We start from the raw sequence: 17,364 nt of genomic DNA on the forward strand, positions 1-17,364 counted from the left end.
CATTTGCCAATTTTCTGCCCAATCACTTTACCTATCAATCTTGCAAAACTATTTATACCATCCTTACAATCTGCCTTCCCTCTCACCTTTGTATCATCCATAAATTTGGCTACAGCACAATCTGTTCCTTCCTCCAAATCATTCATGTATATTGTGAAGAGCTGCAGTCCCATAACTGATCCGTGTGGCACTCCACTGCTTATCACCCTCCAACATTTTCTCGCTGACATTGATAGGTTTTTAATCAAATGGGGAATTAAGGGTTCCGGAGTTAAGGCAGGAAAGTGGACTTGAGAAGTGTTAGATTAGCCATGATCTTATTAAATGGCAGAACAGGCTCAAAGGTTTGGGGAGGTGGTGGTGTATTGGTATTGTCGCCAAGAGGAAGACCCCCTTATCACTACACACGCGCTTGATTACTAACCTACTGCTTCCCCTCCTGTAAGATTTACTTCATAACATTTGGAATGCACAGGATGACTGGGTATGTGCCCCCACCTGCAGACTGTCATGGTAATATTTAGTGAAAAAACTCCCATGCTTTCAAAACTTTACTGGAGGACAGCTCAGCCAAAATCTGCAATGAATTAGAGTCTCAGACTTCCCATTGCCTGGGAATTTCAATGCTATATTGCATTAAATTGGCTCATTTTAACTGACTGTGCCATGAGAAACTGCTGTAAATTATATCCTTACGCTGATCTTCTAACATGAATGCCATCAGGTATCATAGTTTATCGCGTCCCTGGCAATTATTGTTCTGATACTTGTGGTTGGGACGTCATCTAAACCACTTACTTGTTGCTATCCATTACAGCTACAACCTGTTCTGTAATCCCCACATGATCATTTCTAATATCAATGGTGCTCTGAAATGAAGCCTGTTGTTTGGTGCTGTCCATGCCAATACCTGACCCCAATAGAGATTTCTCAAAATGTATCAAAACTAACCTGAGAAAATATACCTTTAACAATACAAAATGTAACTCCAAGAATTCCGTACCTCGAGGTTCAGGTAATATCTAAAACCATGACCATCACACCTCAGAATAATATATTACTGCCTTATATTACACTCCAACTTCCTCATTATACTATCTAAAGCAGCCAGTGGGAAACCTTTTAACAGCCTACCATTTTGAGTGCAACTTACAGGCACAGGCATCCCTATTGGTAATGGTGTAAACTGCGAGTAAAGATGCAGAGGCACAGGAATATAGACAGGCACAGGGATGGGCAACACGATGACTTGTTGTTTCCAATCCTCTTCTGTAAGTAAAAAAAGAGAGGCAAAAGTAGATCGTACCAATAATAAGAACCATGTGTTAATTTCTAGTTGGATACAAAATGTTTCACTTTTAATCGATTCCAGTTTCCCAGCAACATAAACTGCCAATTTCTACCAGCTTATATAGGTGAGGTGATCCATTTCAGATTTTAACACATCGTAAAATAGATACTACCCATTATTTAACTCATTGCACAGCCAATTCCAGGGTCACATTTCGATCTGCACAAAATTACAATTGATCACATTACTCTCTGTACAGTCCTACTGCATACTAATCCAGCACCCCAAATCCCGTCCACTGTACAAAATCTCTGACCTCAGTGCAAATCATTTTGGAGTTGAGTTTTTAGGAAAGAATACTAGAGAATTGCAATTTTGTGAAACGCTGGCCCAGTTGCATTGCTTGGAACTGTAAACATCACTTACAGAAACAAGATTGTTGAAACTAAGACTTGGTACATGTAGATTTTTTCCTCACATCTCTCATAACAGCTTAAAATAACTCAATTTATTCCGGAGGAGAGATGAGATTGACTGCGCTCGATACCAAGGCAACACTTGATCAAGCGTGGAATTAAACCAGAGTAAGGGGGGTTGTTACACTTTGCACAGGGTGCAGTCAGACCTAGCACAGAGGTTTCTGACTGCTGCAGGACAATCATCTCAGCTCAAGGGTATAAGAACATAAGAATTAGGAGCAGGAGTAGGCAATCCGGCCCCTCGAGCCTGCTCTGCCATTCAACAAGATCATGGCTGATCTTTTCGTGGACTCAACTCCACTTACCGCTCACCATAACCCTTAATTCCTTTCCTCAAAAATGTATCTAGCCTTGCCTTAAAAACATTCAATGAGGTAGCCTCAACTGCTTCACTGGCCAGGGAATTCCACAGATTCACAACCCTTTGTGTAAAACATTTCCTCCTCAACTCAGTCCTAAATCTGCTTCCCCTTATTTTGAGGCTATGCCCCCTAGTTCTAGTTTCACCCGCCAGTGGAAACAACTTCCCTGCTTCTAACTTATCTATTCTCTTCATAATCTTATATGTTTCTATAAGATCTCCCTCATTCTTCTGAATTCCAATGAGTATAGCACCAGTCTACTCAGTCTCTCCTCATAAGCCAGCCCTCTCAACTCTGGAATCAACCTAGTGAATCTCCTCTGCACCCCCTCCAGTGCCAGTATATCCTTTCTCAAGTAAGACGACCAAAACTGTACACAGTTCTCCAGGTGTGGCCTCACCAGCACCTTATACAGCTGCAACATAACCTCGCTGTTTTTAAACTCCAACCCTCTAGCAATGAAGAACAAAATTCCATTTGCCTTCTTAATTACCTGCTGCACCTGCAAACTAACTCCTTGAGACTCTTGCACAAGGACACCCAGGTCCCTCTGCATAGCAGCATGCTGCAATTTTTTACCATTTAAATAATAGCCCATTTTGCTGTTATTCCTACCAAAATGGATGACCTCACATTTACCAACATTGTATTCCATCTGCCAGACTCTCGCCCACTCACTTAGACTATCTATATCCCTTTGCAGATTTTCAGCATCCTCTGCACACTTTGCTCTGCCACTCACTTTAGCATCATCTGCGATTTTGATACACTACACTGGTCCCCAACTCCAAATCATCTATGTAAATCACAAACAATTGCGGTCCCAACATTGATCCCTGAGGCACACCACTCATCACTGATCGCCAACCAGAAAAACATCCATTTACCCCCACTCTTTGCTTTCACACCAGGGCGATGAACTAGGCCATATCATTTTTAGTTCCTTCATCAATGTCCTCCCCTCTATCATAAGGTCAGACATGGGGATGCCCGCTGATGATTGCAGTGTTCAGTATCATTTGCAACTTCTCAGGTAATGACACTTTCTGTAGCCACTTGCAACATGACCTGGATGACATTCAGCTCGACCATCTCCAACAAGGGAGAGTCTATCTACCTATCCTGGATACTTAACAGCATTACCATCATCAAATCCCTCAACATCATATAGGCCAACATTAACCAGAAACTTAATTCAATCAGCCACTTGAACACTGAAACTACAAAAGCTGGTTTAAGGATGGATATTCTGTGGCAGATGACTCACTTCCCGACTCCCAAAGCACTTCTACCATTTCCATAAGACAATTTGGATTGTGATGGATTACTGCCATCCAGGACAAAGTACCCTGTTTGATTGGTACCAAATCCATGACCTCAACCTTAACTCCTTCCGCCATCAGCACACTGTAACTGCAATGATCTACAAGATGCAGTTATTCACCAAGATTTCTTCAACAGCATCCTCCTAACTAAACATCTACCAGCTAAAAGGACAAGGGCAGCAGGTGCACGGGGAAACCACTACCTCCAAGTTCCCCTTCAATTTACACAACATCCTGACTTGGAAATCAACTGTCGCCCCATCATTGCTGCTGGATCAAAATTCCACAACAACATGATCGAACCTATAGCAGTAGCTTCACCACATGGACTGCAGTCATTTTAGAAGGTAGCTTACCACCACTTTCTCAAGGGCAATAAAGGATTGACAATAAATGCACCACTTCATATACAGAATAAAGAACTCTAAATTTTGCTCATTTTGAACCATTCATTTCATTGGTCAAGTGAACTGTAGCACAAAGTTTTTGGAAATTCTACATAGAGATAATAGAAATTTTCATTTAAATCTAATATTTAACAAGTTAGTTCTATGTTAATCACTGCATCTGTACTGAAACTATTAATGTAGATATGTCTGTGTGTGAACATACATTCACGCACGTACTGTACCTGTCTGACAAGCCTTGGTCTGAGTGTGTGGTTTACAGGATGTTGCTTTGGTCTGCGTGATAGGTTTACAGAGTAGTGCTTTATTCTTGAGCACCTTGGGCGGAACAGCAGGTTGTAACCGAATGGGTTCGGTCTGAGTGCTGGCCTAGTTATCAAAAGATTGAAGAAACGCAATGTAAAGACAAAGTTTAATTGCAAATAATTCAGAATAGTCAAACTAAACATGAACCCCCAAACTTCTTACTTACCTCTCCACTAACCTGAGTTGCTGAAGTGGTTTGAGTTCCTCCTGCTAAAAGGAAACAAATAAATCTCAATACACAATCATAGCCTTAGGTCTGCCGGAAAACATTGCAGAATTTATTCAAATACATAGCTGATAGGTACGCAAGGCAACAGTTCAACAGTGTAACCTCCTCTGAATAGCTTTCCTCCTATCCTGTCTGTTCTTAACATTTAGCCAAGAAACAGAGGAGATAGGTATACTTTTAATAGACCTCCAACATTAACAAAGGAAGCAAGATTAAGGAAATTGCCTCTTTGAATCTGTGGCATAGCTGTCTAACTGCTTGCATTCACATGATGCCCTCAACATAGAAAAATACTTCAAGGTGCTCCACTTTGATACAATCAAAAAATGGACAGCGAATTAAGATAAAAGCTTGGTCAAAGAGGTGGACTTCAAGCAGGGTCTAGAAAAAGCTACGTTTCAAGGTGCCTAAATGTTTTCTCCACTGCAGGTCCCATAGAACAGTACAGCACAGAACAGGCTCTTCGGCCCACGATGTTGTGCCGAGCTTTATCTGAAACCAAGATCAAGCTATCCCACTCCCTATCATCCTGGTGTGCTCCATGTGCCTATCCAATAACCGCTTAAATGTTCCTAAAGTGTCTGACTCCACTATCACTGTAGGCAGTCCATTCCACACCCCAACCACTCTCTGCGTAAAGAACCTATCTCTGATATCCTTCCTGTATCTCCCACCACGAACCCTATAGTTATGCCCCCTTGTAATAGCTCCATCCACCCAAAGAAATAGTCTTTGAACGTTCACTCTATCTATCCCCTTCATCATTTTATAAACCTCTATTAAGTCTCCCCTCAGCCTCCTCCGCTCCAGAGAGAACAGCCCTAGCTCCCTCAACCTTTCCTCATAAGACCTACCCTCCAAACCAGGCAGCATCCTGGTAAATCTCCTCTGCACTCTTTCCAGCGCTTCCACATCCTTCTTATAGTGAGGTGACCAGAACTGCACACAATATTCCAAATGTGGTCTCACCAAGGTCCTGTACAGTTGCAGCATAACCCCACGGCTCTTAAACTCCAACCCCCTGTTAATAAAAGCTAACACACTATAGGCCTTCTTCACAGCTCTATCCACTTGAGTGGCAACCTTTAGAGATCTGTGGATATGGACCCCAAGATCTCTCTGTTCCTCCACAGTCTTCAGAACCCTACCTTTGACCCTGTAATCCACATTTAAATTAGTCCTACCAAAATGAATCACCTCACATTTATCAGGGTTAAACTCCATTTGCCATTTTTCAGCCCAGCTTTGCATCCTATCTATGTCTCTTTGCAGCCTACAACAGCCCTCCACCTCATCCACTACTCCACCAATCTTGGTGTCATCAGCAAATTTACTGATCCACCCTTCAGCCCCCTCCTCTAAGTCATTAATAAAAATCACAAAGAGCAGAGGACCAAGCACTGATCCCTGTGGCACTCTGCTAGCAACCTGCCTCCAATCCGAAAATTTTCCATCCACCACCACCCTCTGTCTTCGATCAGACAGCCAGTTACCTATCCAATCGGCCAACTTTCCCTCTATCCCACACCTCCTCACTTTCATCATAAGCCGACCATGGGGGACCTTATCAAACAAACGCCTTACTAAAATCCATGTATATGACATCAACTCCACTACCTTCATCAACACACTTAGTTACCTCCTCAAAAAATTCAATCAAATTTGTGAGGCACGACTTGCCCTTCACGAATCTGTGCTGACTATCCCGGATTAATCCGCATCTTTCTAAATGGTCGTAAATCCCCATCCCTAAGGACCTTTTCCATCAATTTACCAACCACCGAAGAAAGACTAACCGGTCTATAATTACCAGGGTCATTTCTATTCCCTTTCTTAAACAGAGGAACAACATTCGCCATTCTCCAGTCCTCTGGCACTATCCCCGTGGACAGCGAGGACCCAAAGATCAAAGCCAAAGGCTCTGCAATCTCATCCCTTGCCTCCCAAAGAATCCTAGGATACATTTCATCAGGCCCAGGGGACTTATCGACCTTCAGTTTATTCAAAACTGCGAGGACATCCTCCCTCCGAACATCTATTTCCTCCAGCCTATTAGCCTGTAACACCTTCTCTTCCTCAAAAACATGGCCCCTCTCCTTGGTGAACACTGAAGAAAAGTATTCATTCATCACCTCGCCTATCTCTACTGACTCCATACACAAGTTCCCACTGCTGTCCTTGACCGGCCCTAACCTCACCCTGGTCATTCTTTTATTCCTCACATAAAAGAGTAAAAAGCCTTGGGGTTTTCCTTGATCCGACCCGTCAAGGACTTCTCATGTCCCCTCCTAGCTCTCCTAAGCCCCTTTTTCAGCTCATTCCTTGCTAACTTGTAACCCTCAACCGAGCCATCTGAACCTTGTTTCCTCATCCCTACATAAGCTTCCCTCTTCCTTTTCACAAGACATTCCACCTCTTTCGTGAACCATGGTTCCCTCACTCGGCCATTTCCTCCCTGCCTGACAGGCAGGACACCCAGTATTTGTTCCTTGAAAAAGTTCCACTTTTCATTAGTTCCTTTCCCTGACAGTTTCTGTTCCCAACTTATGCCCCCTAATTCTTGCCTAATCGCATCATAATTACCTCTCCCCCAATTGTAAACCTTGCCCTGCCGAACGGCCCTATCCCTCTCCATTGCAATAACAAAAGAAACCGAATTGTGGTCACTATCTCCAAAGTGCTCTCCCATAACCAAATCTAACACTTGGCCCGGTTCATTTCCCAGTACCAAATCCAATGTGGCCTCACCTCTTGTCGGCCTATCCACATATTGTGTCAGGAAACCCTCCTGCACACACTGCACAAAAACTGCCCCATCCAAACTATTTGACCTACAAAAGTTCCAATCAATATTTGGAAAGTTAAAGTCCCCCATGACAACTACCCTGTGACCCCCACACATATCCATAATCTGCTTAGCAATTTCTTCCTCCACATCTCTATTACTATTTGGGGGCCTATAGTAAACTCCTAACAACGTGACCGCTCCTTTCCTATTTCTAACCTCAGCCCATATTACCTCAGTGTGCAGATCCCCCTCGAAGTGCCTTTCCGCAGCCGTTAAACTATCCTTGATTAACAATGCTACTCCTCCACCTCTTTTGCCAGCTTCCCTACACTTACTGAAACATCTATACCCCGGAACGTCCAACAACCATTCCTGTCCTTGTTCTACCCACGTCTCCGTAATGGCCACAACATCGTAGTCCCAAGTACCAGTCCACGCCCCAAGTTCATCTACCTTGTTCCGGATGCTCCTTGCATTGAAGTAGGCACACTTCAACCCACCTTCCTGTCTACCGGTACCCACGCTTGACCCTGATACCTTCCCCAATACCTCTTCACCCTCACTGACCTCTGGACTACAACTCCTTTTCCCACCCCCCTGACAAATTAGTTTAAACCCCCCTGAAGAGCCGTATCAAATTTCCCTCCTAGGATATTGGTGCCCCCCCTGGTTCAGGTGCACCCTGTCCTGTTTGTACAGGTCCCACCTTCCCCAGAATGTGTTCCAATTATCCACGTATCTGAAACCCTCCCTCCTACACCATCCCTGCAACCACATGTTTAACTGCACTCTCTCCCTGTTCCTCAACTCGCTATCACGTGGCACCAGCAATGTACCAGAGTAGCTCTTCCCCTCAAACAAAACTGTCACTTAGCAAGAAAAAATGAGAAATTAAACTAAGATAAACTATTAAAGATCTGTAATCATGGCCAATTTGTCAACTGTCTTTTTGTTCAAGTTGTTGCTGCGAACTGCAAAGTCATCGGTGAAACTATTGTCAGGCAATGGGAAAGCGATAGAAATACTATGACTAAAAGGATCCTTTCACGATCATAGAGTACATTTGAAATACTTCTATGAACATGCATAAGAAGCAATCTAATTGTAAGATATCACGCAAAAGCACATGTATAGCAATTATTTATACTCAAGCCCTCAAAAATACAATAGCATTTGGGTTTTTAGAAATAGGGACAAGGAGTACAAAAACGAAAAAACTGTGCTAAATTTGTACTGAACAATGGTTAGTGGTGAACAGCACATTTCTCAAAATGCATTAAAGCCACCACAAATACACAGTGTAAACCCACCAGGACGATAATAGGGATAAGAAACTATGGGTCAAGATACTGCGACTATTTTGACTGAAGCAAGAAAGTGGAGGAAATATAACAGAAGCGTTTTAAATTAGAAAGTGTTTGAATAAGGTAAATATGAAGATACTACTCCACTGATTGGGAAATACGCGATGAGGATCAATTTAAAATTATCACAAGGAATGAAGGGAACGTTTGAATAAATCTCCTTACTCAAAAGAGTTGGTAACAGTACGGAATGTTTTGCCACAAGAGTAATTAAGATGGTCACTTGTTTTTGAAGTAGTAAATATTTGAAGTGTAAGCACAAGAAATGGAAAAGTAGCAGAGAAATTAGTCTTGGATTGCTTGAGTAAATACACATGATGGCTGAATAATCTCCTTCAGTGCTCTGTACTTCTATGATTCAATAATGAAGTACACTCCACTCAATTCAAAAGAAAGCAACTTCAGGTACAGAGGAATACAACCTGAACCATGTGATCAAACTGTTTAGGCTTTGTTTTACATTGGTCAGAGTTCATAGTTGTTATCCACTGATCCGGTTAGATATGTTTGAATGGCGGTTAAACAAAGAATCCAGCCGAGATGACTAATAACTCCTCAATGTGTCTGGTGGCACTCAGTCTTTCACATGAAAAGGTCATCTGAAAGGGGTGCTCAAAGGCCGCAGAACCTGTAGAATTGCTTCGTTATGCTGTACAGGAAGTGGGTTTGCCCCACAAAATAAGACTCCAAAATTGGCCCTGTGGTTTGGGGATGCAATAAGATGGGTGACTCGCATGAGGAAGGAAAGAAGAAATAAATGGTGCAATTCACCTGTTCAGGTTAACTGCCTGTATCTGCCCGTAAATACTGACAAGGAATCAGTGGCAGAGACCTATGAGGTTGCCTGCCTACTTGACAAAAGATGCATAAATTCAGATATTCCATCAGGACTAGGAGAATTAAAAGTCAAATCAAAATCTCTTAAGAGCAGGCAGTTTTGGCTGGGAACTGATCTTCCTCTCACTAGCATTCAACAATTTTTAAATTCTCGACACACACCGCTTTGTTAAAAGATGGGCAAACATCAAGTTTAAGCTCGCAGCAACCTGCATACCATTTAATGTTGTGGTTGAACTAGTAGAACTAGCAGCATTCTGTACTGGTGGGGTGTTGGCCAACGACATTACGTTTGCTATGACAGGAGTAGATTCCTTTCTCTGGACACTAGGAGCATTTGGTACCGTTACTGTCGAAAGAAGATGGTGATTGTTTTTAAATCTTTCAATAATCTTTCAGTAATGAAACAGAACATTCAATATCGAGTAGTTTCCAGTTCATCACACGACACCAACTGAAGTTAAGATTCTGTTTCAAAAGATGTGTAACTTTTAAAGTAACCCAACGAGGACTAATGGCGGTTCTTCACTATTATAATCAAATCAGAATTAAATTTAATTTCATTTAGGGGATGGATTAAGATTGCAATAAATGGATATTGTATCTTCATATCAATTTTATATTTCAAGATGCCAAGGAAATCAAATTTTAGGAAAGTTATTACAACAGGTCCTTTTAGGGCAACCTATTCCGGTTTTACAGAAACACTCCCCCAGTGGCATTGTTCAGTAAATCAAAGTACACGTCCTTGTTTACTATGGAACATTCAACGATATTATGGTGGCTAATTTATTGTGGTTAACCAAGGCAAATTATATTTAAATTCCATATGGTAGCAAGTTATGGAAGATTTCAGGATTAAGTTGATCGAACCAGGGCAGGACTTACTCAGTTAATGGTAGGGCATTACGGAGAGTTATAGAACAAAGAGACCTAGGAGTACAGGTTCCTAGCTCTTGAAAGTGGAGTCACAAGTGGACAAGGAGGCATTCGGCATGCTTGGTTTCATTGGTCAGAACACTGAGTACAGGAGTTGGGACATCTTGAAGTTGGTAAGGCCACACGTGGAATACTGTGTACAGTTCTGGTCACCCTATTATAGAAATGATATTATTAAACTAGGAGTGCAGAAAATATTTACTCGGATTTGATGGTTTGAGTTATAAGGAGAGGCTGGATCGACTGGGACATTTTTCCCTGGAGCGTAGGAGCTTAGGGGTGATCTTATAGAGGTCTATAAAATAGTGAAGGTCACAGATAAGGTAGATTGTCAACATCTTTTCCCAAAGGTAGGGGAGTCTAAAGTTAGAGGACAGCGAATAAAGGTGAGAGGGGAGGGAAACAAAAGGGTTCAGAGGAGCAGTTTTTAAACAGAGAGTAGTGAGTGTCTGGAACAAACTGCCAGAGGTAATGCTAAAGGTGGGTACAATTTGTCTTTTAAAAAGCATTTAGACAGTTACATGGGTAAGATGGGTATAGAGGGATAAGGGCCAAATGTGGGCAACCGGGACTACCTTAGTGGCAAAAATGGGCGACATGGACAACTTGGGCCGAAGGACCTGTTTCCATGCTGTAAACCTCTGACTATGAGGTGTCGATTCTATGTTCGTGTGTATGAACACTGATTTAGTGGTCTTAATTAGTACTAAACATGAAAACAAATAATATATATACACAAAGTTTAGAGAATCATAGCAACTTACTTGGGGGTGGCAATTGTATTTTCAGTCAATTTTACATGATTATCAGCTATTAAATGCAAATGCCATCAGTGACCTGCATTGGTTCACCCAAGGTCAATTTGAAGGAACTTCAAGATTTGTTGGTGAAGTAATTTTTAACACTACTGCATTCTATCCATCATAGGACAGACACACAAAGCCTCAAGGACTGAGTAAATATGCTGACTTTGCAATCCCAGCAAAAAGCCTCAACCATCAAGCACTGTGCATGATTTGCCAATTAGCTTCAACTGGTTTAAATTTAAATGCCCATTCACTTCAACAACAGGAAATAAGTGCAAATAGGATTGTATCAACTTGGATTCATTGCTAAAAATCAGAGCTGTAGTTAACTCTAGGGAGCAGTTTAAGCCATCCTCCAAGTGACACATATACACATTTTTTTTCAAGTCACCTAAAAAAAATTTTTGTAGAAACTCCATTTAGTACCTTTTCCATCCTGAGGTGCCGTTTCTGTTAGGTGATGTTGATTGCAGAATGTGAGGACACAGTGAAGGTTACAAAAATGTTTGGTTTGTCCATGCCATTTAATTGATTCATTTAGTTTACCTTGACGTTTGCAGCAATCACACTTCGCCATCTACAAGATAAAAAGGTAAAAAAAAATCAAAATATCCAACTCCATCTTGAATAAATGTACTGAAGGTCTCTGTATGAAGTGTCAACTTTGCAGTGATTGCATAATCTTCTTGAGTAACGAGGTTGCAAGTGCAGGCCACACAAGAGGATTTGAACAACTCAACTGACGCCTCAATCCAGTACTGAAAGAGTGCAATAATGTCAGAGTTGTCGTCTTTCAGATAAAAGAAACCAAGTGTACAGATGAAAAGCATAACTTGATGAATAAAATCATTCCTGGTGTCCTGATGAATTTCCTCCTTTAATCATCATCAAACAAATCAGCCTGTCATTTGCAAACAGCGAACAATCAGCTACCTCATTTGCCTACAAAATAACTGAAGGTAATTAATCAATCATTGGCTTTGATGTGCTTGGAAGAAAAAGAATTAGCTGAAGTTCCTACTCCTGATCATCATCGAGTGTCTTTTCTGAGAATTAGGCTTGTGCGCATGTCGAGCATGCAAATAATAGAGTACCATCGAACAGCTTACTGAAATGCATCGTCCAAGGTCAACCATATTTGAGTTAGAGCTTTCAAAGCTGCCTGTGCCGTGAAAGCAAATGTCAACTTTAGTCACTACACTGAAAGAATATGTGGGTGTTTGTGCAGATGAGTGATAGGTAGCCAGATGTCCAGAAATAGCCTTATTAGTAACCATGAAATGGAACAGCCGGTGCCATAACAAACTACAGGAGCATCATTTCCATTCCAGCATGTTCCTCGTGAGCACTACTTTCAATCACCTGCCTCTAGTTAGCTAACTTGCCTGAGATGCATCCGAAACTCAACCATGTTTCCTAAATTCTCAACTCTTGCTCAGAATGCTATGAGGCTTATTGAAGCATTCGATAAACCAACCTGTTGCTTCCTGAGATAAATGCACTCAGCTGCATAACTCAAGTTTACCCCAGCACAAATTGCAAAGAATTTCTGACATCATAAACTATGAATAGTTTATAGTTTCATGAATGAGAATATTTTGGGCCATTATTACATTTTATACAGTACAGATACTATGAATGAGGTGCCACCGTAGTATTAGAACATAGAACAGTACAGCACAGAACAGGCCCTTCGGCCCACGATGTTGTGCTGAGCTTTATATGAAACCAACATCAAGCTTTCCCACTCCCTATCATCCTGGTGTGCTCCATGTGCCTATCCAATAACCGCTTAAATGTTCCTAAAGTGTCTGACTCCACTATCACTGCAGGCAGTGATGGTTTCTGTAAAGTATTTTCAATCCTTATTTTTAAGAATCTTTTTGTAGTAGCTAAATACCTTTTATGTTAAAATTAAAAGTTTGAATAAAAGAGAACAGTTATTTGAGAGCAAAACAAGAGAGACAACTGACAACCTGTTGTAGCTTTTACTTTGTGTCCAAGGGACTTCAGAACTTATTTTAAACTGAGACACTTAGCAGCTTCCTGAATTCACTTTTCAAAACAGGTAGAATTTCAAATTTAATAGTCTCTAATTACCACTTACAAAGATGAGTTAGAAAAAAAAAGTGTTTAAATACCACCCATGTAACGTTGTAAACATGTTGCATTTCCTCATTACAGATTTTTTCAAATAAATAGAATGAAGTGTTGAAAGCTTTGATCAATAATAATAGAGGGGAATTAAAGAAAATTTATATAGCACCTGCATGACCTCAGGATGTTGCAAGCACTTTACAACTAAAAAGGAACTTTTGAAGTGTTCATCTCATTTTGTTGGAGAAATAATCAATTTGTATTATATAAACATCCTCAATTCACTGCATTTTGTTGGAGAAATTCTTGCTTCAATCAGAAGTTACCACAGATTCGGCCACAAGTTCAGTTTATTGCAGACTTTAAATAAAATTAGCTTGCTTTGCAGTGTGCCCTTATTTCCACCCCAGCTCCATTTCATTGGACAGTGATGTCCAAAGACCCTCAGCCAAGCATCATGGTGGAGCAGCCGAAGATTACCTTCATCAGTTGTCTTGGTACAGAAAAGTAAACCAGGCAAATTGAAATCTTAAAATATTTTCTTTATGCCCTCACATATATCCCACACAAAACATTCCTCAGAGCCATCAACAGTCCAATATCCCATCCAGCCTTTCACCATTAAGGAGCCCCTCCAATGGCTTACTCATGATTCCTGAATGGACTGGAATCTCTCACAACTTGCTTGGCTTTCTGAACGGAGTTACAGTAAAATCATTGTTCCCATAGTTTACCCAATACAGCTTCAACTTAGTGAAGGACAGTGTTTGCTGGAATAACCTGTGCATTACATAAAAGCAGATACTTCATTGCTATTGACTTCATGGTGAAAACCACAAATCAAGATCACGTGATAGCCTTCATGAAAAAATAAACAACTGACTGAGAGATACAAAGCAAAGGTACAAATCCTACAATCTATGAAAATAATTGATATCATATGCCAGTGGCCCTGATTAAAACCTGCTCCAATTAACTATCAGTTAACAATTCTGTACTGGAAAGCACTCCGAATTGTCAAAGATTTTCCAGCATACCTGGATTTTTATCTCTATTGATTTGGACTTTGGAAATTTGTCAATTCAAGCTGTTTCCAATACTCTATCCGTATTCAACACAAACTCCAAAATAAAAATGTAGAAAATAAATCAACCTTTCTTCGCCACAAGTGCTGATTTTTTTGGATGGTACAAGATGCCTGGTAAGCAGTAGGTGCATCAGCACCCTCTGATGGTAATGAAGAGACATGCCACACAATTACATTTAAAGGCAGAATTTTCTGTAAAAATGATGGCAAGGTTAACAATCCTCAACATAACAGGCGAATTCATGTCTGCAGTCAAATATGAAAATCCAGAGAAGTTGCTATTAGGGGTGTTCGGCTCCTTTGTAAACTCCGTGAAAATAGCATGTTGCTTTCAAGATTATCATTCAAATATAATGAATGGTGTAATGCTCCTATATTTCTGTTATTGTTATGGTCTAAATTACTGTAGTGGAGCAAGTCAATTTCAGCAGATGTACCCTGTTAATAGAATGATAATTAAGGCCCAACAACCTCTCTGGGGTTGAAAATATTAAAGTTTACAAGAGAGGAATTTCAATTTTTCGGGTTTTAACTGTTGGAGATATTCTTTAATAAAATTAACTGTTTTTATCTTCTTCTTGCCCCTTTTCTCTTGCGATCTAATTTTATTTTATCTCTCAATTTTCCTTCAACTTATTTGTAGACTACAGTCCAAAGATGTGCAGGTTAGATTGATTGGCTATGCTAAAATTGCCCCTTAGTGTCTTGAGATGCGTAGGTTAGAGGGATTAGTGGGTAAAATATGTAGGGATGTGGAGGTAGGGCCTGGGTGGGATTGTGGTCGGTGCAGACTCCATGGGCCGAATGGCCTCTTTCTGTACTGTAGGGTTTCTATGATTCTACATTTTTTCTGGTGGTTTCAGTAGGGCTCTCTATCTTTACTGTTAAATGCTTGATTTTTAAGACGGATTGCAGCTTCTTCCCCACATACTGTACAGTAGCTATCAGTAACTTTCTGGTATCCCACCCAAGAACCCCACACGTGCCTGAAGAATGGAATAACTCCGAAATCCCTAAACATAATTGTTGCGCATACCTCAGTCTGATTTCAATATGGAAGTTAGATATGTAGAGGGGTGTTGTCTAACCACTTTAGGTTCAATGCCCTCAGAGCTGGTGCCACACTCCAGTTTGCGTGCCTGCAGTCACAATTGTTTTGGCGACTGAAAGATTTCAAGTGATACAGGAAATCTCAGCAAGTATATCAGCACAAACACAAGTTGAAAAGGAAGATTAAACCCATTCTAAATCAATTCAAATTCATTCAATTACGACTTACACAAGTAAAGAGGTATACCCACCTGATAAAACAGCACAGTAAACTTGAACAAACATTCTTCACTGCAGAATTCCTCTATTTTTCCCCCAAACTGCTGGTTAAGTAGCCGTTTTGATGACTGTGAACAGGAACTACAAGATTTACAGTGAAGTCCCCAACGTTTTGCCAAGTCATGCTTGTAAAGAAGCTTGCAACCTGCAAATGAAATAACGAAAGTGCATTTTTCACAAATGAGTATTTTCATGAATACAAAACAAGTCATCTCTTTTTTGTTGGAATACCCTTGCCCATATTGTTGTTCCTTTCCCACTCACACTGTTGTTGAGATCTGCACTGTGGAAGATTACTGGAGTCATACCCGTTTTAAGTTGGTTTTGTAGCTTCATTTGGCCCAGTGGATAACTGTTCTGCCATGGATCAGCCATGATGCAACTGAATGGCGGAGCAGGCTCGAGGGGCCAGTATTATGTGGTACTAATCAATTGAAAAGACTCAAGTATTCAGTCCTGCGACTCAAATATTTGATCTCATCAAGTGAGCTTACTTACCCTGTAGCTGAACACTTTTAGCACTCCTCTTTTCTCTTTGATCTCTCATCCTATTCCAACTCAATGCAAACATCTTTCTAATGGGCATTTTTCATATCTCTTGTTGGGAACAATTTTTTCTTACTAACTTCAAACTTTAGCCATAGCTTCCAATTTCTTCCTTTTCATCACCTGGCTGCAGGATGGTACATGGTGGCAAGCGGGGATGCTCAAGTTATGGAAGAGGCAAATAAAGAAATGTCTTCCAGGTTTGTAGAGAACTGGAAATATCAGTAGAATAAATCAAAGTCAAAAATAAAATTAAACAATGTTGACTGTCAGCAATTCGTAAAGTTCCCTTCAATTAATTTCACAGAATGGGGGAAGAGTCTCCATTTTATTTTCTGGGGCCTTTTATCCAACGGTATTTTATCTTGTATGACAGATTAAGTAATTGTTGAGAATGGAAATTTGCAAATGATTGCAAAGATCATGTTTGATGGGTCAAGCCTCACTTCTTCCCACCCATTTTATTTTCATACAATTGTATGCCAGGCTAAATATAATTCGCACTCTTATTTTTCTGAATACTGTATTCAAGATTGTTGCACAGCCATGCAGGTTGCATCTTAAAGGGAACATTGGATGTGCACAACCTGCTTATTGCCCTGACTAGGGCATTAAAATTACCGTACAGAAGTGCAGCTTGATGGAGACAACAGTTATACACATCACTTTTAGCTCAAACTACCGTAGATCCGACAGTGGTAACTCGTCAATTTCAAAGTATTCTATATTTTTATATATACTATCACATTTTCTCCATCCACAAGAATAAAAAATCAACCAGCATAGGAACTTGCAATAGAAGTCACACCGAACAAAATAAGCTCAGAAATTATTGTCCATTTTAGTGTAATGCAAGGGCTAAAATTTTAGTTCATTCAGCATCACAACTACTTAAAATCAGCCATTACCTTCACTACAAAATGGCTTGTCAACACTTGAAAACTTCACAGTCTCCTTGACAATCTTTTCTGACCGACAGTATTCACATATTGCAACCACAGAGTTGATCCGTTTGTATTCATCACAGCAAGATTTTCCACAGAACTGAACCATTCTACCCTGTGAAGAAAGTTAAAGTTGACAAGCTAGTAACAGTGGCACCTAATAAAAGTATTGCAAAAATCAGTGAAAAGTTAACGATCTGACTTATGAAATGGAGGGTTCAATTAAAC

General features: G+C 40.6%; 1 protein-coding gene across 6 annotated transcripts in view; it reads right to left on the bottom strand.

The window, feature by feature from the left end:
• The window catches only part of LOC144509240 (zinc finger MYM-type protein 4-like), a 179,740-nt gene that overhangs the window by 27,841 nt on the left and 134,535 nt on the right, over window positions 1-17,364 (bottom strand). For 3 of the 6 annotated variants that reach the window (XM_078237797.1, XM_078237796.1, XM_078237801.1), the window contains exons 13-19: window positions 17,101-17,251; window positions 15,619-15,791; window positions 11,560-11,710; window positions 9,606-9,737; window positions 4,337-4,380; window positions 4,089-4,233; window positions 1,154-1,269 (exon numbers count right to left, since the gene is read on the bottom strand). In XM_078237797.1, coding sequence (XP_078093923.1) covers window positions 1,154-1,269; window positions 4,089-4,233; window positions 4,337-4,380; window positions 9,606-9,737; window positions 11,560-11,710; window positions 15,619-15,791; window positions 17,101-17,251 — 912 coding nt within the window. The remainder of the gene's footprint in view (window positions 1-1,153; window positions 1,270-4,088; window positions 4,234-4,336; window positions 4,381-9,605; window positions 9,738-11,559; window positions 11,711-15,618; window positions 15,792-17,100; window positions 17,252-17,364) is intronic. The other 3 variants (XM_078237798.1, XM_078237800.1, XM_078237799.1) reach the window with 3 other exon arrangements.

The sequence above is a fragment of the Mustelus asterias genome, chromosome 21, assembly GCF_964213995.1.
Source record: "Mustelus asterias chromosome 21, sMusAst1.hap1.1, whole genome shotgun sequence".
NCBI classification, from domain to species: Eukaryota; Metazoa; Chordata; class Chondrichthyes; order Carcharhiniformes; family Triakidae; genus Mustelus; species Mustelus asterias.